The 24,024-nt window shown below is 45.0% G+C and overlaps 1 protein-coding gene and 1 long non-coding RNA gene across 2 annotated transcripts; both read right to left on the reverse strand.

Moving 5' to 3' along the window:
* Positions 1-7,868: 7,868 nt before the first annotated feature.
* LOC128781604 (uncharacterized) lies at positions 7,869-11,554 on the reverse strand. Its single transcript, XR_008428434.1, has 3 exons — positions 11,441-11,554; positions 9,778-9,921; positions 7,869-8,535 (listed from the first exon to the last, which is right to left on the reverse strand). It is a non-coding gene; the product is annotated as an uncharacterized LOC128781604 (long non-coding RNA).
* A 273-nt stretch (positions 11,555-11,827) lies between these two features.
* Positions 11,828-12,659, reverse strand: LOC128782291 (serine/threonine-protein kinase PAK 2-like; the record flags this gene model as incomplete). Its single annotated transcript, XM_053932547.1, has 2 exons — positions 11,828-12,102; positions 12,530-12,659. Coding segments are annotated over 2 exons (405 nt in total), but the record flags the coding sequence as incomplete, so codon positions are not given.
* Between the last annotated feature and the right edge of the window lie 11,365 nt (positions 12,660-24,024).

Raw genomic sequence — 24,024 nt, forward strand, 5'->3', positions numbered from 1 at the left:
AATAAGAATTTGGAGAATCAAAGTTAGGACAACAAAAGACAATAAAAAGCAAAGAATAACAGACATCCGTATGCTCTTGGGCACTAAGCCACAAAAGCATACCTCGCTAACAAACTATTAACCCTTCAAACCCAATATGCCTGTTGCATATTCAGCTATCTCATACATGATTCACAAATTCTTTCCAAACAAAGGGTATTTTCTGGTTATTGTCAACTTCCCCCCTCATCTTGTAAATCAGTGTTTTGGCTCCAAGAAGTCTGGAAGAAGTCTGGTTCTTCCTGATAAGGAGGCAATAATTCTTCTTTTGAAATTTTGGTGTCTTGTTGCTGTTATTTCTGTGCAAATAATTTCTTGATGATCTTATCCATTCCTTGAGCTAGTTAAAAAAAGTACTTTACATCGCATAGTTTCTATTTTAATATTATCTTAGAGCCTAAAACTATATTTACCACACTACTTGAAAGGATTAATACAGCACTACAAAATTAATACAAAATTAATAAGTTAATTAACATAACTTTCCAACATAACATGTATAGTATTCATTTTGATATTTGTGAAAAGACAATCACATAATACGCATTTTTCACACACCTAAGTAAAGTGCACCACCCCCCAAGTGAAACCAGCCAGCCTGGACAGAACTGTAATGGGCCAATGAAGCACCTTAAACTTTCATGCAAATGAAGGATCCAAAAAGAAACAAATCCAAAGGGACAAAAAACAGGATAAAAAGGGGCATCTGGCCCACTGAATTCGTGCCGCTCCACCTGGAACATTGAGGACATGGCTGTTCAAGAAGACCCAGTGCCAGCGCCGCGGCATCCTCAACGGGAACGCTCCTGCTCGGCCTGCGGGCCCCCTTGCTTTAGGCCTTTTTATTATAATAAATGCTGAAATCACTTTTAGTACCGGGAGTGTGGTCCCATTTTTAACTGTACTATATCAGAAGAATTTACTAAAGCCAATAATAGTGAAAGTCAATAACTACATCAATTACTCATAACAATCAGTTAACAAATGTTTTCTGAATACGGGACTGTGAAGGCAGTGGACTTGGATGGGCGTCCTGGTTGGGAATGGGAGGAAATTCAGGGAAGTGATGCAAAGCTTTTTTGTAAGTGACAGTCTGTTGAACCACTGAGAAGCTGGACACGGCTCTGTGAAACACGCATGTTAAAGACAAAAAAACCCGGGAACTGTCTCTTCCGATGGCTGAGGAGGTGGAGGGCCCTGGCCCCCGTCTCGGCCAGGCCGGGCCGGGCGGTCCTGCCGCGAGCCAGGCCCCTTTCCCCCTCCCCGGCCACCCGCCGGTCGCCTCATCGGCTCCGCCCTGGCCAGGCCAGTTCTTGATTGTTTTATGGGACTTTTTCTATGTTTGTCCCCATTTATGAAGGGATTAAACCAAAGCGTAAACATAAATGTTAAAAACAGGCAAAATGAGGCTAGGATCTTTTAAAAAGCTCCGGCCTGTTTATTAAAAATCAAAGCAACTGAAGACGAGAGCCCAGGGTAAGCCTGTGGCCTAGGCAGCAAGTCAGAGATACAAGTGTCAGCCTGTATGCAGCACAGGGTGCTTCCTTGGACACTGGCTCCGCAGAAAGACCCAGGCACTCAGCACCCGGGGGTTTTAAAGTCTCTTAAAGCTGCCGGATTGGTGCGCTCTTGATCCTTTCATAGATTGGCCTTTTTCCGCTCACTGGTTGGTCCAATTTGCGGTGCGTTCCTGGCCAGTCATTCTGGGATGCTTCCATGTCACTGGCTGGCTCATTGTCCGATTACAGTCCGGGCTGCTGTCATCAGGCCGTGAGGTAACCTTCTGGAAAGTTCTTACCACCCTCCTCTAGCGGGCACATGCTCATACTACAGTACATTTAACTTCAGAACTTACTGCATTAATTAGGCATAACAAGTCATTACATTCATTAACAATTCATAACAACATGACATCATTAACAATTTATAACCCCACCTACGAAAGCCAATTTTATTTATAACAATAACGTTGAAAGAAACGGGGGAAAAGGTTCTCTAGACCAGACTGCAGTTCTACAAGGGGATATTGTGAAAAACACCAATCACTTGTTTTTTAAAATCTTAAAAGTTTATTAGTAATAAAATAGTTATAAATAAATAGTAATAAAATTAGCGTAATAAAAATTTGGACAATGAGGATTAGGACACTACGAGACAATAAAATGAAATGAAATTTTAAAAATTAAATTAAATTAAATTAAAATTAAAAAATAAAAATAAAAAAAATTAAAAAAAGCAAAGAACTACGGACGTCCGGATCTTTTTGGACACTGAACTGCCAAAAACATGCCTTGCGAACAAAGGAATAGCCCTTAAAAGCAACAGCCTGTTGCATATTCATATATCTCATACATGATGCATAAATTCCTTGCAAATTAAGAATTTTTCTGGGTTTTGTCAACTCCTTCCTCTTAATCCTGGTGGCTCCATAAAGATGGAGAGAAGGTGGAAGAATGTTTGTCTTTTCCCATAAGGAGGCAGTAACTCATTAGGTGTGCTGTTGCTGTTATCTCTGTGCGAAGAGCTTCTTGATTATCTTATCCCTTTCTTGAGCTAGTAAAAAATATCTTACATCGCAGAGTTTCTATTTTACCATTATGTTGTAACCTAAGACTATATTTAACACACTACTTAGAAAGGATGAATACAGTATTACAAAATAACCCTCCATAATACATAGAGCATTCAATTCAATATTTGCCAAGAGCCAATTATAAAATAAGCATTTTTCACAGATATTTACTCTGTGACCACTGAGTTCTGTATAATGGAAGTCTCTACGGCACTATATGGGATCTTGCACGTTTGCCTGATTATCAGCACAAGAGACAAATTGTGTAACTCAGCAGACAAACTCTTAAACAGAGGAAGACAGGCAAGGAAGTCCTACCAGTGTAGAAAACATACCAGACTCAAAAAAGTGTCATCCCTGATGCATAGGTGCCTAAGCTACTTTTTAAGAATGCCACAACCTCCACGTGTGCTCTGTCCTAGCACTTCACTGTTCTCTTCTGCAAGTTTCCTAATTTCAGTTTTCCCAGATACAATTCGGATTGCTACTTCAAAAAGGAAGTTAACACACTGATTTCTGCCATTAGAGTGGGTAAGAAAAACAGTCTTTACATATTTAAAGCCCAGAATGAGATGTTCCACCTTCTTTTGAGTAAAGAACCCCATGTTTTGTATCTCCAATCATCATAAGCTGCTCTTGTCTTTCTCTAAATGATCCACCAACTGAATGGATGACAGCACACAGAACTAGACACCAGCTTAAAGCATCACTGAACAGAGACTGGAAGGCAAAAGCAGAAGTCCCACTCTGCAACAGCACAATTCTGTTAATTCAAGTTTAACTTGAGAACTTATGAGATAAATCTCATAAAGTTTTTCATCCAGCTCACATCCTGTATGTCTACCACCAAATGTGCCAATGTCTGCTTATCCCTACTTTATATCACTTGATTTTTTTCAAGCAATAGCTTCACCTGTCAGCACCAATTGTGACTCTTATCCCACAGCAAGCCTCCAATTTTCATTAGCTTGATGTCATCTGAGATTTAAGAAAGTTTCCCCCATTATGTCATCCAGATCATGAATCCTTTGGTGGTTGCATTCTTTTTTCTTTCAGTTGATAAATGTCATCTGTTTTCTAATTATTACGCTGTAGAGTTATAGAGAACTGGGGGCTGTGCCCACATGAATACTAAAGAAGCATAGGATGCTCTGTACCTTTGGGTGCAAATTAAAGTGCAGCTATTAAAGCAGGCAGGATTTTGTACAATCTTGCACTAAATGGACAAATTGTTCCCTTCAGTAACATTTTTCACTGCTTTCTTCAGGCATGGATGTATTTTTTGTGTTAACACTCTTGAGCTAAACATCATTGGTTTTCAGTTGATTAAGTAGAGAGGTGCCAGCTGTGTCAAGGTTCAGTAACAACTAGAAGTCATGACTGGCCATGCCTCCACAGACGTGTCTCTGGGCTTTGCAGGATAGCAGTGACATCAGAAAATTATAAAAAGGGCCCGCCAGAAACTGCTGCAGCCTGCAAATGCCTCAGGCATCTGTCTGGGACAAAGCTGTAGCATCCCATCAACTCTCCTCTCTCAGTCAATTCCCAAGCCTTCTGCCCTGGCGATGGCAGTGACTAGCTAGCATAGAGTAGTCCTCCTGGGAGTAAAAGACAGATTCCCCCATGGACTTCTGGCTCTTTGACCCCTGGTTTCTCCTTTCCCTGTTCCCTCATGGGTTGGATATATTGTTGCCCGTCTACTAATTGTAAAATATCAAAGATGATATTTTTACTAATTTCTTTACTTACATTCATACCAATACCTTACTTTGCCTGATCTCCTTTTCCCTTTTCTCCTAGTTTCACTCAGTTTTAGCCTTCCATATGTTTTCCCCTGACCCCTTCCTTGTTTTGTTAAACAAATAAAATGGGGAAAGCGGAGTGGAGGAAGGGGGAACGGGGGAAAGTGGAATAGAGGCGTGCACATAGAAAAGGGGAGAGAGAGGGATTCATGTAATTGTTACAATAAATAAGGTGCCTTATTTATTGTAACAATTTTTAGGTTACAGCCCAGTACCCGGACAAACATCAAGATGCTCTCCAGCATGATTGTGTGGCTGCCCTGGATCATTGTCGGCACCAGCACTGCCTGGATCATCCAACAGCCCAAGCAAAATAAATGGGTCACTCTTGTGAAGTCTTTACAACAGAACAGTTTCTGCACGGCCATGGGCAGCGTGGAAGAGCCTTTATCCCCATGCCTGCTGGGAATCCCTTTGGCATCCAACGATTATCCCTATACAGGTAAGAGGCCCAACCCTGTGGGCACCTGGGATGAGTGGACAAAGATTTTACCACATGCACCACAAGAAGCCCAAGAACTGGGGTCTTCCAAAGCAACATTGTGTGTTCAGTTTTACTATAAGCAATCTAATCAGCTATGGTCTAAAGCCACGCAGGCCCAATTAATTCCTAGAAAAGATGTGCCACCAATTTGAAAAGAACATAATTCGGCCAACTGGTGCAATTACACCATTCCCATATTGTCCACGTCCTCTCCATACCCCAGAGTGCTCCCCAGGGGAGTGTTTCTTATCTGTGGGGATGGAGTGTGGGCAGGGTTCCCCTCACGACTCCAAGGGCAGCAGTGCCCACCATCCACCTCCCCCATTTTTAGTGGTTCCCTTATGAAATCAGGTATTTATTGCCTTCGATGGGTTTGTATTTTTCCCAAAGCTGCTTGTATTTGTTTGGGAAGCAGGAGTGCCTGTATGTGATCCTGTTTACTCCATTGAGACAGCTTTGATTTTGCTTCCCAAAATGAAAAAGCAGAAGACTGTAGCAGGAACTAAGTATAGATAACTTTTAATATATTGCTGTTGGTCTTTGCTATACCCGTGCCAAAACTGTGTGAAAATGTCAGTGTGTTCTCTTCCCTTCATTTTCACTTCCTGCTTTCCTGACCTATACAGTGTTTTTTCATCTTGTATACCACTTTTATGCTCCCTGAATATGTTCTTTCCACTCTAGTCTGAGAATCTTATCTTGATCTCTGACTGTACTGATACAGTGGTTTACATACTTTGTCCTCATGGCATTTGAGAAACAGCTTTCATTAGCTTAATCAAAGTTTCTAAGTCACTTGTATGTTCTAAAATTATGAAGAATTGAATTTCTACTGCGTGCTGTTGTAGCTGAAATTTATTTATAACCTGAATCCATTTATTCTGCCACTGATTAAAATCACTGTAAAGCAATGAGGCATGGCTTGTGGAGTTTGACTGATGGAGCTGTAGGCCTGTTTTGGCCAGCTACTTAATCGTATATAATCCATGCAAAACCAATTTTTAAACGAATTTAGAGTGTGTTGTGCTGCCCAGCCAACTGGACCGTTTTCTGTGTGCTGTGCAGTTGTGTGGGGGCACAGTTTGAATGCACCTCAAAGTATTAACAAGGGAGAATGAATTGCATCCACTAAGAGCACGGAAATTTTTATCTGTGCCAGGTCACGGCTGTGGCCCCGACAGCACTGGGATTTATTCACATACTTTATAGACATACTGTGTCTAATTAGATAAATTTTGTGAAATCTCTTTTCTTACTCTGCTGTAAGATTATGCAATATTATGGCTGCAATCATTAGAAATGAACTGAGGAATTTTGTAAAGCTGTGAGAATGAACTTTGAGGGCTTGTTTTCAGCTGCATGCAGCACCGCTACTGCACATATGATGCATCTCTTTTGATTTTAACATTGCCCAGCTACAGCAATTAATTTTTCTTTGTGTTCCAGAGGGAGCTGTCCATCCTCCTAAACTTATACCAGAGCATGGCAAACGCCCATGTGCTTGCCAAACATTCAGACGTCGCCCTGGAAGAGTTACCTTGGACAGGGCTTTGTGCACTCTTGCGTGAGAATGTTGAAGCCCTGATCCTGAACTTCCACAAGGCTAACGAGAGGCTGAGTGTCCCCAGGCATCAGCTGCCTCTGCTGAGCTCAGGGACATTTGTGCACACTGCAGTCTCGTTACAAAGGAGAAGGAGGAGTGGTATTCATCCCCCCAAGAGGATTTGGACATTAACAAATGAACACCATTAATTATGGCTGGTCCACTGCTCAGTTTGATGCTGTTGTTGTGAGCATTTAGATGGGACTGGAGTGTGCATCAAGTCTCTCAGCTCCACTTTCTGTGCAGGACATTCTGAAAGGACTGTCTGATACCCGCCACAGGCACCTAATTCAAGGATAATAAATTCATCTTACTGATGAAGAAACTCACAGAATGTAGTCATTTCCAGTCATAAAGCAAGTCTTTATTTTACCATAATCCATAGGCAAAATACACTTTCTCCAGGAATACCATCTTTAAATGATGTCTTTATGACTCAGATGCACTATTTGAAAGAATGCCAGTGTAGGGTTTTCTGTTTAATTGCAACTTTCGGATTATGGCATTTTTATTCAGAAACACAATAGAAATACCTATTCTAAAACATGTCAGTATTTGTGTGAAGGAGGAGCTGTACTTTTCTGAGTGATATTAATGCAAGTGAGCTTACGTGGCCTTTCTTCCCAGAAAACCTTGTATTTTTAGGGAAAAAAAAAAAAAAAACAAAACCCCTTTCTAAATAGATCAGCTGGGTCCAGAGACTAAGCTAAGAGTGGCTAAGCCACTCTTCAGGGTTCCACTTTGTTTTCTGGTTTATTTCTCTTTTGAAGTAAAAGAGGAAAGGGAGAAGGAAAGACATGGGAAGGGAAGGAGATGGATATTGTTGGCAGTGTTTGTGGGGTTTGTGTCTTACTGTTCTTGCTTTTTGATTAAGCCTTGTTACTGAGACTGATTGTGAGGTCTCTAGGGATCTTCTCATGTACTTAGCAGCTTTTCTGGGATTTTAGACTGTGTTGTAACAAACTTTGTTCCTACAGCTCAGCGTGATCTATCTGGAAGTGTCTTGCTGATATTTTCTAGTAACAAAGTGCAGGTGTGTGCATTTGGAGATCATTGTTGGCTTGGTTCATTCCTCCATGTAATTTGCATGGGAGGTGCAGAGTTAAACCACAAGAGTGAATCCCTTCATGCTTGTTGAAAACACATCGTAAACTTAGGAGCTACTTGTAAGGAAAACATTCTAGAATTCCCTGAAACATGCTAGAATTCCCTGAAATTGTTTAAAAACTTAATCTGGAATGTCTTGGGTTTTCAACAAAAAAAAACAAAAAAAAAAACAAAACAAAAAAAAAAAAAAAAAAAAAAAAAAAAAAAAAACAAAAAAAAAACAAAACAAAAAAAAACAAAACAAAAAAAAACCAAGGGTTTTACTTAGTTTTAATGATAATTTTGAAGAAATTACAGTTTAGATTTTATGCTGGAATAGTCTGTGCTTGACTCAAAGTGAAAAGGTAAATAAGAATTTCTTCTTAAATTCTTCTCACACAGATATTTCACCTAGAATATATTTGCAAGCACAAGACTGACACTATGAAAAACCTTCAGCAGAAGCAGGGGGAGGCTTTTGAGAAAATGTCTGAACAGTTAAAAGCACAGGAACATTGCAGGCAGAAAGAAAAGCAATATCTTGAAGAGCAGTACTCAAATATCCTTGCAGAAGTTCATGCAAGAGCACAGGTCTGGTGCTGGGAACTTCTAATTTTTTTTTCTTGTACCATTTAATGGATTCTTTCAGTAGTTTAACACCCTTAGCAGTTTAAGGTCACTTGGGAATGTTAGTATATTTTTAAAGTAAAAAAACCCCAAACAGCAAACCAAGCCATCACTGTGCTGGTATTAACATCATTTAAAATAAGGCCTGAGGGTGTATAGGACTTTTATTGTGAGTCCAGCTCCAAGCTGCCTTTGGAGGAAGTAATCCTGAAGTGGTCCTGGTCATCTCTTCTGCTTCCTCGATTGCTTCGCTGCAAGTTTCCTTCCTTTCCATTTGAAAAGCCCTTAGAGTTGGGATTTAGATGGCAGGGGCCCATGTGATCTGTAGAAGGGATAACAGAAGTACAAACAGTCATAGAAACAACAGCAGTATGAAACCAGCCCTACAGCCAATCAATTTCTCTGAAGTATTTTGTCTCCAAAGACTGGTGACAAGTCTGGAGCCTAAAGGGAATCCAGGAAGCCAACTGTTCTGATCAGTGTGGCCAGACTAGCACACACACCTTCTCTGAGTCATTGGCTAGGTCACAGCCATCTGCTGCTCCCAAAACAATCCCTGCTTTTGTCTTTACTGTAGAGGGAAGCTCAGGCAAAGCCCACCCACTGCCAGCTGCCCTCAAAGGCAAAAGGAATGCCCCAAGTGCTCCCTGCCTGCATCCAAGCGCCACAGTGGCTTCTGTAGGGAGTCCAAAATGTCTCTCCCAACACCAAAGGAGGAGGAACGTGTGTTACAGCCCATGCTGAGGCACACACACTATAATACACTGCTCGACTGGACAAGGAATGCACAGGACGTACTCAGCAGCTTCAGGCACCTCCTCAGCAGCCTGACAGCCAGCCCTCTCCCACAGCTCCAGCCTGGCTCTGCAGGGGCTTCCCGTGGCACCTCCCTCCTTCTGAGGGGAAGCTCTGGGCTTCCCTTTCTCTTTGGGCCTGCAGCGCCATTCCTGCCTTCCTCAAACCTGCGCTCTGGTAGCCTCTCACCAGACCGCTCCCTGAAGACACAAAAATCTCTCCAGCACTGTTTGCCAAGGGCCAGCTAAGAGACAATGCCACCCAGACAGACAGTGTCCAGAGAAACAGTGCCCAGAAGGAGCCCAGAGGAGTCCAAAACAACACACAAACTCTCTTTTCACACTCTGTGCCTCTTGACTCTCTCTGGTTCTTATCTTTTCTCGCCCAGGCTGCATGATGGCGATTTACTGCTTCATCTCAAGCAGCCTGTTCTCCTGCTCCTTCTGTACCTCTGCCAGGAAATTTTCCCCTTGTGCCAGCAGCTGCTGTGCCTCCAGACGCTGCCCTTCCAACTCCTGGTAAGGGGAGGAAGACACTTCCACATCAAGTGCCAGCCAAGCTCCCCAAATAATCAGTGGACGCTTCATGCCTCGCACCACCCCCCACCTGAAAAGTGCACGTCAGTAGTGACTTTGTGCCCTCCAGCAATGCTGTCCCAAGCAGAAATTCAAAAGCAGGATCAGCAGGTGCGAGGAAAAGGAGATGCCACCTTCCTTTCCTGCTCTGATGGCTGCCTGTTTCCTGGCCCCTCTCCCCTCAGGATTTCTACCTGTTCTCACAGGTTCAGTTCTCCAAGTGCTGAAGTGGTCCTTGTCATCTCCTTTGATTCCTGCATGACTTGGCTGCAGGGATGACAGCAATCAGGCTGTCAGAAGAGGCTTAAGAGAGGCTCCGCTGACTGGAGAAATGGATGCTGCCCAAAGGGGAAAAGGAACAAACAAAATTAAAAGAGACAAAGGAAAAAGGAACCATTCTTTTCCAAACTGACTTCCTAACAGGGTCAAGCTGGATTCCTCTAGCACCCAGAAATACACAAACATAGGCGGCCTGAGGGCACCATCAGCACATGAGCCTTCATGTCCAGGGTGCTGCTAGCACAGGCAAACATGGCCCAGAACTGCACTAGTCCCTTCCTCAAGGTGTCATCACTTGCTGGCATTTTTGTCCTGACAGCACTGTGGGATTGCTGCTTGCTGTCCAAAGGTTTTGTTCCTTTCAGGAAACTCAACAGACTTATTCCAGCTCCTCTTTTCTACACACATGGGCTATTTGAGTGTCCAAAGGAGATGTGGGGCATTGGGCAGTCCTCAAGAGACTCCCAAGGGCTCTGAAATTATTGACCGCACGTGTTGTTCTCAGGAGCGCTGGACACGCAGGTTTTCAGCAGCAAGCCAGGAGCAAGGACACAAGCAGCAGGGCACAGATGGGCTGAGCTCTGGCTTGCAGGAAGAGCAGTGTCTGCCTTGGCATGCCCCCCGCTCCTGTGCTGGCTGGCATCTTCCTTCTCAGCAGGAACAGCCAAGGAAATGGCCTGGTCACCAGCTCCTTGTCTGCCACAAAACCTGGCAGCAAAGCCACAGCAATTCTCATCTACTTGAGCGGGCCAGGCAGCACATGGGGCTGGCACAACTCCTGCTCAGCTGTCCCCGTCTGCCTGGCAGAAACCTCTAAGGCTGGGGCAGGAGGGACAAGCTGAGTGCCCTCGGATGCTCACAGTGAGCTCCCCCACAGCCCCTGCCTTCCCACGGACCAATCTAGAACCGCTTGGTTCTAGACTGCTTTTGTTGTGTTCTTAAAGCCCCCGTCCCTGGCATTGCAATACTTCAGTTCCTTTGCTACCAGGTAAACATGAATACACCACCTGAGAACAAAAGAGGGTCACAGAAATGACCAGAAGCTGGGAGCTCTCCTCTGAGGAATGGCTGGGAGAGTTGTGCTTGTTTAGCCTGGAGAAGAGCAAGCCCCAAGGAGACCTTTCAATATTTGTAGGGCCTTCTAAGAAGGATGGGGACAAATCTTTTAGTAAGGCCAATTGCAAGAGGACAAGGGTGAATGGTTTTAAGCTACAAGACACTCAATTGGCTCTAAGGAAGAAAGTGTTTACGAGGAGAGTGCTGAAACACTGGCACAGGCTGCCCAGGGAGCTGGGAGGAGCCCCAAGCCCAGCAACATTCAAGGTCAGCTTGGATGTGACCCAGAGCAACCTGATCCACTTGAAGATGTCTTTGCCAGTGACTGGGGTTTTGGACTAGATGACCTTCACTGGTCCCTTCTAATCTCAACCAGTCTTGGATCCTGCTTGGTTTTCATTGGAAAAGCACCCAGAGTGGATATTACTATGTGGGGGGGCCCATCGGAAGCCCTGGAGTTTGGCCGAGGAACAAACCCTGACAGGGAACAGCTCTTTGGGCTGCAGCCGCTTTGCCTTGTACCTGCAGAAGTTCCTTGGCAGAGCCTCGCCTGTCCACATCCATCTGCAGGCAGCAGCCCAGAAATTCACACAAGCCAGAGGGCAGCCTGAGCTTGTGCAGGTCTGGTACGCCTTGCTTGCCGATCAGGTAGTTAGCCTGAAGCCAAAGGAAACATGAGACTCTACGTGATTCTTCCATACCCTTCAGTGCTCACCTAGACCCCATCTTTTAAGCTCCAGTCTGCAGTGGCAATTTCTTGCCTAGCAGATGCTTAGAGATGAGCCTTCCCTCCCAAAGAAAAAAAGGCTCCAGTGCAGCCCCAGCTCTTCCAAGCTGCAACAGGTCTTGCCTTGACAGCTGATGTGAGCCCCAAGGACGTTTTCAGAAGTGGGTCTTGGTGGAAGCACTTTAAGCTGTGGGCATGGGATTTTGTCTAATGGACACAGAGGAGAAGGACACCGCTCTCTGAGCGTATTTGCACCTTACCCTCTGTCTGGTTTCCTGAATATAAGGAGCCTCTCCTTTGGCCATTTCTATTCCCACGATGCCAAGGGACCAGATGTCCACTTTGGGGCCGTATGGCTCTCTTCTCACCACCTCGGGTGCCATCCAGCAAGTGGTCCCGACCATCGACCTCCGTTTACTCTGCTCAGGGCTGAACGGAGCACAGAGGCCAAAATCGGCTGAGGAGAAAAACAAACACTGCTTCAAGTAGGGAAACAAGGAAAAGGCTTCCTCACTCTATGTCTCAGAATGCAGTGCTGAATCGAGCTGGAAAAGCAGCTGGGCTCTCATTCCTCAGGGCTGCAGCCAAGGACATGGGCAATTGTCCACTTAGCAACCCCCCCCAGGATTCCCACCCTGGCTTTTCCTCAGGCACCGGAACGTTTACACTGTAACTCTCTCCCTTTGGAAGGAACACACACACAAACCAAAGTTACTCTTGCTACCTTCTTGCTCTCTAGACCACTCAGCCCCTTACAGCTGCGCCCTGGGCTCGCAGAGTGCTCCCTGCCCTCTCACCAGCACCACTGCTGGGCACCCGGCAGCCGCTCAAAAGCAGCCCCACACCGCCTCCCCGGAGCGCTGCGCCTGACCCAGAACACCCACCCAGCTTGACGGAGCCATCCCGGCCCAGAAGGATGTTGTCACTTTTGATGTCTCTGTGGATCACCTGGTTGGCATGAAGGAAAGCCAGGCCTTGCAGGCACTGGGAGAGAAAAAAGAAACAGGAGGCCAAAAGTTAGCCTGATCTGATTTCATCACACCCAAAAGGACACTGCTCCTGAAGATTCACAGATCTCAAAGGAGCAGTGAGCGCTGGCAAGAGGAAGTGCTTGCTGCTGCAACACTAGGAGGAGAGCAGGATCTTTCCAAGGCAAGGCATATTAGCGCTTGAGAGGGAAACATCAGTCCTTGCTCAAGACTGTCCCCTGCAAAGCCAGTCAGAATGATCCCTGCTGCACTGGATGCGCTCTCCCTGTCTGGAGGACAAGCAATGGTTTGCCAAAAGAGAAAAAGTTCCTGCCTTGGGTACAAGGGGATCACTGTCGGGTGGGAGGCTGGAGGACAAGGGTTATAGGGCTTCCTCGACAGCAGACTTGGAAGGAGCTCATTTGTCAGTTTTCAGTAGCAAGCAGCATGGTGGGTGCCGTGCCATCCTTTGAAGTTCAGACTGTGACAGATGAGTCTCTCTTTGGCTTTGCTGCTGGTTTAAAACTTGGACACCAGCACCTTTGCTCTCAGTTTGCAATCCTGTAAATACAGCAGCGCACAGAGATAACTAACTGTTGGGTTAAGTCTCATCTATATGGCTGAGACTGGCGTCAAGCCTGAGTGCATCCTGCATAACAAATTCCTTAATACATGCCTTTCTTCTTTCACTGCTTTTTTGACTGTCCAATGCAATTAGAAGGGTGAAAAAAGAGGAGAGTGTGGTCAGGCACGCACTGCCTGCTGCAGCCCTGCTAAATACTGAGTTGCAGTCTGCACTCAGCATATGAATAAGCAAAGAATTGTGCTTACCCAGGCTCTTAGACATGGAGGTTTTATTCTTTATATGTATTCTCTTAATAAAAATCACTAGCTGTGGATTTTCATATTAAAAATAACAATCTGTAAGGATTTAAAAATTCCATTTTCATGATTGGCCTCAGAAATACCTTCTGGCTAATGTTGACTCGAAACAAATAACCCCTGGAATAAGAATGATTTCCTTGTATTAACATATGTCCAAATACCCATGTATTTTTTATAAGAAGAATTAAGAAGCAGCACAGTTTTATGCAAATATACATCTGCATGTTTAAATACAATTAGGTATTCTTATTTTACCCTTCCTAGAGGCACTTTTGCTGACTTCTTTTCAGTTTGCAGAACATTTTCTCTCTTGTAAACACTCTTATGTTCCACAAAAGATGCCAGTTCTACGAGAAAAAGAACTGCAAAGGAAGTTAGTGAAACAGTATTATCGATTCTGTACTGTGTTAGATTGTGTCAGGTTTGACTGCAAAATAATTAGTCTTTCTGGTTTTTGTTTGTTGGGGTTTTTTAAAGATGTCAAGTGCTGTAAGACTTCTTAGCTGTTGAAATATGATGCAAGGATCACTGGTGAGCCAATTCTTCAAGACCAAGTTAGTGAAAGAGCACAAGATTAATTTCTCTTTTCAGTTCCTTGATTATTTAAAAAAAGAAAAAAAAAAGGAATTCCAGTATGTAGGGGTTTAAGCATTATAGTAAATTTGTAAGCAGACAGCTGTTGGCTGCTGTGATCATTAATGTTCCCATGAAGTAAGTTATGTATTTATACACATTTAGGGAAGTAAGACTGATGTCAAATTCTATTGAGAGATATTTGTTTAATAAATTAACTGCAGTGAAAATGGGCATTTCTTGCTCTACGGCACACTCCTGGATACACTGATCCATTGACAGTTCCCCAGACCTTTGGCTGCTGATGCGGGTGATTGCCTCTGCCCCATTTCTGGAACCTCTCCTATCATCTACTGACACATCATTCCTTACTTCTCTGTCTTTTCCACTTCCCTTACTTCAGTTCTTATTGATTTTTGAGACATCAAGGAAAAAGCCTTTTGATCAGTTCTGTCCTTGTAAAACAACCTCTCTCAGGTGCTCACTTGCCACAGTGCAGAACTTGGTCTTTGTCTCTACAAATCCATTTCCCACATCACTGCTGAACTGAACTGAGCCGCAACCCTTCAGTGCCCTCAAGGCATCCAGAGAGTTCAGCAACGACTCCAGAAGGAAGGCTGGGAAGAGCGTGATTCCCAACAGGGTCAGATATGCCCCAGGTCTTCCCACAGCTTTCTCCACTACTCCTCACTCCTAAATTGAGAAACTCTAGTTTCCAGGGTGAGCAAATGACAGAGGACAGGAGGGAGAGTTGAATGATCCTGTGCTAGCAGATCTTTCTGTGTCTACAACATGTTATCAAGGCAGCATGAAAACTGCAGGGATCCCATGTCTTGTGAGCTTAGGAGTAGACTGAAGGCAGAAGGATTTCATCCCCGTCATTCATGTACTTGTGTCTTTGCTGAAACGGGAACTGATGTGCTCCCTAGGGAGATTAATTTATCCAGAATGTAATTTCCTACTAGAATACTGTTTCACTGAAATATTTTGATGAAAACAAAACCTATGTTGCAGAAATTTTCTGGAGCACAGAACACATGTACCTATCGCAGTCATCAGTAGCTTGCAGAAAAAGGTTTTGAGGCTACTTCATAGTCACAGTCTATAAAAAGACCATTTATCTTGACATGTGCCCCCACTTTTTTTGACCAAAGTGGTATTTTGTTAACAGAAATACAGCTTCAAATAACATACTTTGGCAAAAAAATAGTGGGACTATTCAATATCTTTGTTTACATGTATATACAAGAAATGAGGAAATGAACTTCTAACTTTCTGTATCCAAAATGTGGATCCTTATGTAAGATCCAGGAATGGGAACCTGTCTGTGTAGGAGAGCAGTTTAGGATATTTTTGGAAAAAGGGGCAAACCTGTTCTCATTTCTATTAATCATCATCATCACAAAAAAGTACACTTTTCAGAACAGTTTTACAAGGTGGTTGAGCATTTATAAAGGTGAAAAAAATATTAGGAAGCTTCTCAAAAGAGGCATTAATATTCTATCTAATAATTAATATTCTCTCTAAAGTATTTTAATCCTAGATTGAAAAAAAAATTCTTTTGAATATACTGTTGTAAGAGTTTTCAAAGAGTTCTACTTGCTAAGAATTCCACAGCAAAGGCTGCACAAGACTTATATTTCTAGATGGAGCTTTAAATCATAGATCTGTGATGAGAAGTGGATCTAAACAAACTAATGTGAAGAGGGTAATACACTGACTTCAGACACAAGATTTTGATGAGAATTTAATTTAGCAATTTCCTAGCTAAACCATTACTCTGTTGGCAGCAGATGCAGTTTGCTGTACACAGTGATGTTTTCTATAACATTAATTTGAACTCACATTATATGTCTGTTACTTAAAATCTTTTTACAATGAAGTCAGTAAACAAAGATAGTCTTTATCTGAAGCGGGCTGAAACACGGTATAATCTCTCCTTTGACACCATCAGGCATTGCTTTTGATCATAGTGTACATTAAAATCTTCAGTCTGAATACCTAAGCAGTGGCAGCAATTAGAATACCTAACTCTCCCATCTATCTTACAGCAACATCAAAAAATATGTGGTTTGTAAGTTGCATTATAGAAAATAAATTATATTTTTGATTTCATTTCCCTAAAAAAAAAAAAAAAAAAAAAAAAAAAAAAAAAAGAAAAAGTAGGTTTACATAGGAAATTACTTCTATTTAGCCCTTATATTACCTGGGCATGCTTTATATAGGCTAGGCACAGATTCAGATCTGAGCATACCTGCATCTCAGTAGCTTGGTATACGTGTGCAAAGTCACGTTATGTGAGTGCCTGGTGGCCAAGCCAGCTCCACCCTGGTCCCATGTCCCAGCCTGCCCTTTGTTGTCCCAGGGAAGTGTCTGATATCCTGGGCTGATCTGGCTGCCATGGCTGGGTGGTCCTGGCTGCCAGGCCCTGCTCTGGCTTCCCAGGCAGCCCCTGCAACTTCTGGCTCCCCAGCCCCTCGAGATTGTCATTGTAAAACTGATACAACAAACCATGGATTGGGATCTGACCTGAGCTGCAGAGATTCAGGTGATGAGAAATTATAAGTTAAATTGTATTATAAATTCCCTACCGTCCTAGTTACAGATTGTACTATGTTGACTCTGCTTGTAGAAATCCTGTGCCATTCTAATAATAAATTCTCTTCTGTATCAATCATAACATCCTGTTAAGAAAACAAAGTTTGAATTGTACCTATGGTTTAGTGCTATCCTCACTCTGCCAATATCCCCAAGAGAACCCATCTGTGCTGGGTGACAGTGTCACTCGGATAACACTGACATGTCTATTAACTGAGAACCTCATGGAGCAACAGGGAACTTTTTAGCAAGTGTGTGAAAAGGGCTGGATGTAGTATTTAGGAAATTGAAAGAGATGGTATTCTGGACAGTTGGGCTCTGGATGCTGAGAAAGTTCTGCATTGCACACCCTGGCTACCTTGCTCAAAGGAATATTACTAAATTAAAACTTCTGCTTGCAAATTAACTTACTGTTTTGTTAGTGGGTTTTGAAAGAGGTTAATTGAAAATGCTAGGGCTGAATGTTAGCTAGAAGGAAGTTCTTCCATTTTTTTGGTCAGTTGATTTTGGTCATTTGGCATCTTTTTATGCAGTGACTTAAGCAGTTTTCTACTGCAAAACCACTTCTAGGTAAATTTGGAGAGGTTTACAGTGCTTTTCTTTTTCTATTGTTCAACATCTGATTTGAGGTAGACTTGGCTTTCAGAGATCACAAGAACTTAGGTGTCCTGTTGATTTGGTGAAAACTCTGAAAAGTCCAGCATCTCTGGAAATCAGGTGTCTCCTGCTCATCTTTCAGAGATGTCTGATTTTGGGTATATAAATGTTGGAGATTAAGTGCAGCTAGTAGTGCTACAGCATTGTTATTAACGTTGGCATTGACTGTCTTGTATATGCTTATTTGAATTTAGAAATCAGGGCATTATGGAAAATTTATATTGTGCATTATAAATTATATTGAAAAACGAAAGATTTATTTAACCTACATAAGAAGAGAAATACCCAACGGATTGACAGTTAAAACCCCTAGTCTTAAACAGAAAACATACAAACTTTTTTAAAATTTCTTTTGAGAAATATCAAATCTATTTTGCTACTCACAGCAGTACAGAACTCTCACTCCTTGCCCTCCTCACAACTCTCTAGGCACCACATACCCCTCACACCAGGGATGCTTCAGGCAGAATTGTACTTTCTGCTGCAAAGCATAGTTTGTCTTTTAAATGTGGGGGTTTTGCCATCTGCAATTCACATTCTTTGCTTTGTTATCAGGGAAAGTCAGAAACCACTGCACCAGGTTTTCTTGGGACTGGTACAAATGCAAAAAGAAGTTAACTACAGCTGATGCCCAGAAGGAAAAGATAGCAGGAAAAAAAATCAATTCAACCAAACCAAAAATTGTTCACAATGAGCAGGGAGAAGATAAGGAATGGGTGAATTTCTGATCCAGAAAGAAAGCTAGTGTGTGAAGCATGCATCTAAGATGAGAACAAAAGATAAAGTGTTATCTAGATTAGACGAGAAGTGGGAGATTAGTTTAAAAATTGTGAGAACTGGCCAACTGTGAGGCTTAGTTTAAAAATTGTGAGAACTGGCCAACTGTGAGGCTTAGCAGATAGCATCTGAAAGGATAGGTGCAATATTTTCTGCTTTAAATGCCTTGGAAGAGTATGGAAGTGTGTTGGCTCCATACTACAGTGCCCTGGTCATCCAGCAAGAACTAATGTGAGCGATGTAATTTGGAAATCTGCAGAGACTGAGACCATATGAGACCAGTGAGTGTATGCATGCTTAACTTGCAAGCAGTTTTAGTTAATAAAATGCCAGAGGAACTCTTTACCTTGTAATGACTTACGTAATCAAGGTACAATAAATATTAACAATTAGAACTGTTGCCATCAGTTAATGTACTTTAAAGGCACGGTGCAACAAGTGTGATAACTTTGCTGGATTTATATATTCATTAATCCCTGACAGCAACAAGGAAGATCAAGATGTTTTGTGGCATGAACTGGATATCTTCAAAGACTTCATTAATAGGAAAGGAATAATACCTGATGCTAGGAGGGAAACTCATATGTCCTTAATATCAAGGTCTTTTTTTTTCAAACACAGAAATAGGTTAGGAAAAAACTTAGTTCACCCAAATTAATCATGTGACATGATGGAGTAAGAAACATAATGTGTTATATAAACTGAAATGCTGTTGTAGACTGTTTCAGAATAGCTGTTTCCAGTTAGAGATAACACAGGTTGGTGCTGGTGCTGTATCACTTCTTTTCACAGGGGACATGAGGCCATAATGAGCCAAGCAAGATCTGCACAGCATGGCAGCAAAGACATTTCCTCACCGTGGCCTTGGCACTCCAGGGCAGCCCAAAAAGGGCCGAGGAGTCCTGTGTGTAACCAGGAGGGATGACTGACATCACTGTGGGTCCCAGCATTCCCCAGTCCCTTGCTGGCCATTCAGTGCACACTGGGGACGCTGGGCATGTGTGGAACATGGGGATGGGGTGCACACAATTAAAGGGGGCCCCAAAGTGGAAGGAGTGGAAGCCAAAATCGCTGGGTGGAGACCCCCAAAAGGGAGGTGCGATATCTCAAAATGGAGGGAGGAACCCACAAAATTGAGGCAACGCCCCAAAAAACCACATGAAGCTGTTCTCTCCCTCCATTGTTTACCAACAAGAACTATCTACCAACTCTAATTTCAGCAAATAGTTTCAAGTGTTTTAGCTGAAAGTCATTCTGAGCAAACTTTGTAGAAGTGATCACAGAATCACAGAGTGTTCTGTGTTGGAAGGGATCCACCGAGTCCAATTCTGAAGGGAATGGCTTGCTGGCAGGGTCAGCACCAAAGACACCCACACCAACTTAAGGAAGAAGTGTCATTTCCTGTAGGGAAAAGCAGCAAAGAAGTACAGAAGGATAAGCTAAGCAATGCACCCGATTATTGCTACAAAAGATTGCCTGTAGGGATGAAGAAAGATACATCACCAGTTACCCTAATACTTGACCATTGTCCTGACACACACGTCAGCTGGGGATGCCCTGTCACACCAAAGGATTGGAGAAGCACTCCCAGTAACGGGGAATTCCTATGTGGTTCGCCCACCCTCAGGCCAGGCTGCCAACTTTGCTGTGAGAGGGCCCAGATTTTATACTGTTGAATAAACAAGCTACCATAACTTCTAGTGCGGGAACATCTGGTTTCATCCTCCTCTTGGGCAGGGCTCAGGGAGGAACCAAGGGAGTTTGCTTTGACCCTCTACCTTCAAGCACAGCCAGATAGAGATGTGATAAATGGAGATGATTTGTGCTAATAATTGTAACTATATTGATATTTTAGAAAATATTTGTTAAAAAGTAATAGGGGAAAGGGATATGTCATTAGCATCACAAAACAGATGTTCGCAGATGTTCATAAGATCCAGGATGGAGTATTGAGATATTTTAGCACAAACGGCCTTGGGAAGGACAAAGTTGGGAAAACCTCCAAGAGTGGAATCGACATTGAGACAAATAAAAGTCCAGGCAACTTCTTCTTAGGCAAGAACAGCCTTGAAGACAAAGCAGTTGATATAATTCCAGATAGAGGACCCAAAACAGGAACATAATGCTTACTTATATAACACCAAGCTCCATGTGCATGCACAACCTGCCAGGTTATTCAGAGGACAGCCAGGAAGACCATCGGCCTTCATCCAAGAAGACCCCTGAAGAGTCCAGAAGACCCCCCAGCAACAACGGGAACATGCGCTGTGTAATATGGTGACGTAGACTTCAAGAATCAAAACTGGGAGGAGATTTACAGGAACTATTGATGAATATGTATTAGCATACAGTATAAAAGTTGTGCTTGGATTCTTTTGCCTTTTGTATGTGCGGCAGGGTGAGAGGTCCTCCCTGTCCCCTGGTTGGTTTTGCTTATGCTTTATCAGAACCACTGCCAAATTTCTCTTTGTAACTACTTCATTATATTTGATGTTATTATTATTTTATATTTTTTTATACCTCAATTAAAATTGCTGCTAAGGTTTAAATCCTACAGTTTACTGAACTTGACATATGGCACCTCATTCATGACACCAGGAAGAGGCACGCAGGGCCTCCTGCAGCTACAAGGGCCTCCTGGCAGCCTGCCTCTGCCGAGGCTCAGGCTGCTCCGGGCTCTGCCGGGGCTCTGCTGCGGCTCCAGCCCGGGCAAGGCCGGGCCCGCTCTCACCTCACAGTCGCTGACAGCTCTGCACCGCAGGAGACCTTTCAGAGCACCCTCTCTGATCTTGCTGCTTTCTCAGCTGAGCAAGGCTCTCCTCCAGCCAAAGACATTGCACTTAGGGATACAAATCCAAGTGGCAGGCGTCCAAGTGCTCTGGAGTCACAGCTGAAGGCCTGCATCAGCACAGGATGGTTTGGCTTCCCACTCCCCCTTTGGTTTTTCCTGCTAATGCCATTGCCATTTCTGCCTCAACTAGAAGTGCCCCAGATGTGCCAAAAGGGACCAGTGGGCTATATTCCAAAGGCAGTGTGGTCTGGAGAGGATGAATGAAGAAGAGCCTTCTCCACTTACAAACCATACCAAAGAAGCCATAAGCGTGTCTTAGCACCAATCAAAAACAACTGGCAATTCAGAAGGAAATGTTGAGTTTTCTGAAGGGGTCAGAAGGAGGGGAATCTTCCAAATGAGTTGATGCTTCAGAAACTTTATTTAATTCCAATCCTACTCTATAAACCTATACTACAAAACAACTCAATAATCCTACTTTAGAGTTCTACTCTACAATCCTACTCTAACTTGGTTATGGAAATAATATCTTGTCTGTTAGATTCTTGTCTTCTTCTTCTTCTCCTTCTTCACTGAGTTGATGAGTGGTACCAGGGTGGACGCTGGCTTGGCTGATGTTACAAATGGATGCTGTCCACAGGAAAAAAAAAAAACAAACAACAAAGAGCAGTGAACCATGACTTTCCAAGCTCAGTGCTTCACAGACTCAATCAGGATTCCTCTGGTACTTAGAAAGACCCAGAAAGAGGAGTGACGGGGACATCTGCTCCCCTGTCATCCTGTGCTGGACCTTGCCATCACAGGCAAACCTGGCCCAGAATCCCATTCATCTCTTTATTGTGTTGTCTTCATCTAGCTGGGATTTTTGCCCTGCCAGTGCTCTAGAAATGGTGCTTTCTGTCCCTGGGGTTTCTTCCTTTCAGGAAACTCAATGACCCACATAGGTCCCTGTCTTTGAGAGACAGGCACCGTGCTAATTTCCACAGGGAGACAGAGCAGTGTCTACCTTTCCATGCCCTGCCCCTCCTGTGCTGGATGGCACCTTCCTTCCCAGCAGGGCCAGCCGAGTGGCGCTGGCTGCTGCAGTTCCCTCTCTGCCACACAGCCTGGCAGGAAGCCTGGGCCAGTTCCCCTCTGCCTGAGCGTGCCAGGCAGCAGATGGGGCTGGGACAAGTCCCTCTCAGCTGCCCCTGTCTGTGTGCCAGAAACGTCTAAGGGTGGGGTGGGGGGCAGAAACCAGGGCCCCTCAGAGGCTCACAGTGAGCCCCCCACAGCCCCTCCTGCCCACAGCCAAATCTCTCCAGACTGCTCTGCCAGGACTGGCTTCCTTGGGTTCCTCCACCACCATTTCATGGCTCTGTACCCTGCATTGCTCTACTTCAGTTCTTTTGCCATTAGATAAAACGGAACACCCCACCAAATTACAAAACAGGGTGAAAGAAACAGCCAGAAAACAGAGCACCTGTCCTCTCAGGAAATGCAGAGAGAGGTGGACTTAATCAGCTTTGTGAAGAACAAGGCCCCAGGGAGACTTTATTGCCACTTTCCAAGACTTCAGAGTGGCTTTGAAGAAAATGGGGACATCTTTTTTAACATGGCCAATTACAATAGAATGTTGGCAAATATTTTTAATAACAAAATGGGGATCAAGTCAGAGTAGGTCTAAGGAAGAACTTGTTTACTTGGAGCATGGTGCAACACCAGCACAGGTTGTCCTTAGAGCTTGTAGGTGCCCCATCCCTGCAGGTATTCCAGGTCAATTCTGTTCACCCCTGCCGTTCTGGTTGCTGCGGTTCGTCCCCCCCCCCCCCCCCCGCTCCAGAGCCATCATGTCGGGCCCTTCCTCCGCTTCCGCCGCAGCGAGCCTGGCCACCAATGTAATCGCGGTAACACTTCCTGCTGCTGGCACTGCACCGGCCCTGGTCCCCTTTCCCCCGCGACCCCAGCTGTACCTCCCTCCCCCCCGCAAGTTCTGCCACTCCTCCAGACATGTCTTGCGCGGCTGTGGCCACCGCCATCACCGGCCTCCTGCAGAGTCAGGCGGCCACACTTTTGCAAGAAGCGCGGGTACCCCTCGCCGCCACGGCGCTGGCGGTGCCTGGCATCTCGTCTGCACCCGCTGCTCCTTCGCTGCCGCTGCCCTTTGCCGATTCCAGATCTCCAGTGCTGACCACGACAGCAGCACCCACTCTCGAGTCATCAGATTTCGCCCCTGCTGACACGCCAGCAGGACGCCGTGATCCCGCCACAGCGTCGTTTGTGCCGCGGGACGGAGCAGTCCAGCCCACCAAGCCGCCCCGTGCCTCCCGCGCTGTGGCTTCCCCACCGTTGTCACCACCCCCCTCCGACATCCCCAGTGCAACGGTCCCGTGCCTCTCCGACCGCCCAGCCCCTGCCCCAGCCCAGCTTGCGAGCTTCCAGCGGCTGAGTTCCGCGGCACAGACGCCGGCTGGCCCTCCGCGCCCCGTCCCCGCTCCGCGGCGATCCCTAGCCAGCCCTCCCGTTCCTGCCACCGCTGCAGCTATGCCGGGGGCCACGGCCACCACTGGGCTCGTGACAGCGGCCCAGCCCTCCGTCCCTGCACCTCCCAGTGCACTCCTGTCTGCGGCGCCGCTGCCGTTTCGGAGCACCGCGGCACCGCCACAGCCTGACCCGTCCCCATCGCGCAATGACGCTCCGGGGCTCCACAGCGCAGCGCTGCCATCCCCTGCAGCCAACGACGTCGTGGCGTTCCCTTCTATGGCCACAGCCGCGGTCCTGCTGCAGTCCCTGAGGCGGCTGCCGTGATGCCTCACCACGTGGATCTCGTGACATGCCCCTAGCATGCTCAGTCCCTGCGACCCTCGGAAGATCTGCCTCACACCGTGACACTGCTGCCACCCCACACCGCCTCCACCACGCCTTTGATGCAGCCTCCCGGTTCCCACATGCTCCATGCTGCAGTCTACCCCCAGCCGACATCACTGTGCCCCCCCATGCCAGCACCACCGTTCCCAATTCCAGCCGCAGGACACCAGCCCACCCCGCCACAACTTCTGGGTTTACCAAATCTACAAGTGTATCCGCCCACACCACCAGCCCAGCCGGATCCTGTTACAGCCTCATCACAATTAGCCCCCACTGCAGCGCG

This window comes from Vidua chalybeata, chromosome Z, assembly GCF_026979565.1.
Source record: "Vidua chalybeata isolate OUT-0048 chromosome Z, bVidCha1 merged haplotype, whole genome shotgun sequence".
Lineage (NCBI taxonomy): Eukaryota > Metazoa > Chordata > Aves > Passeriformes > Viduidae > Vidua > Vidua chalybeata.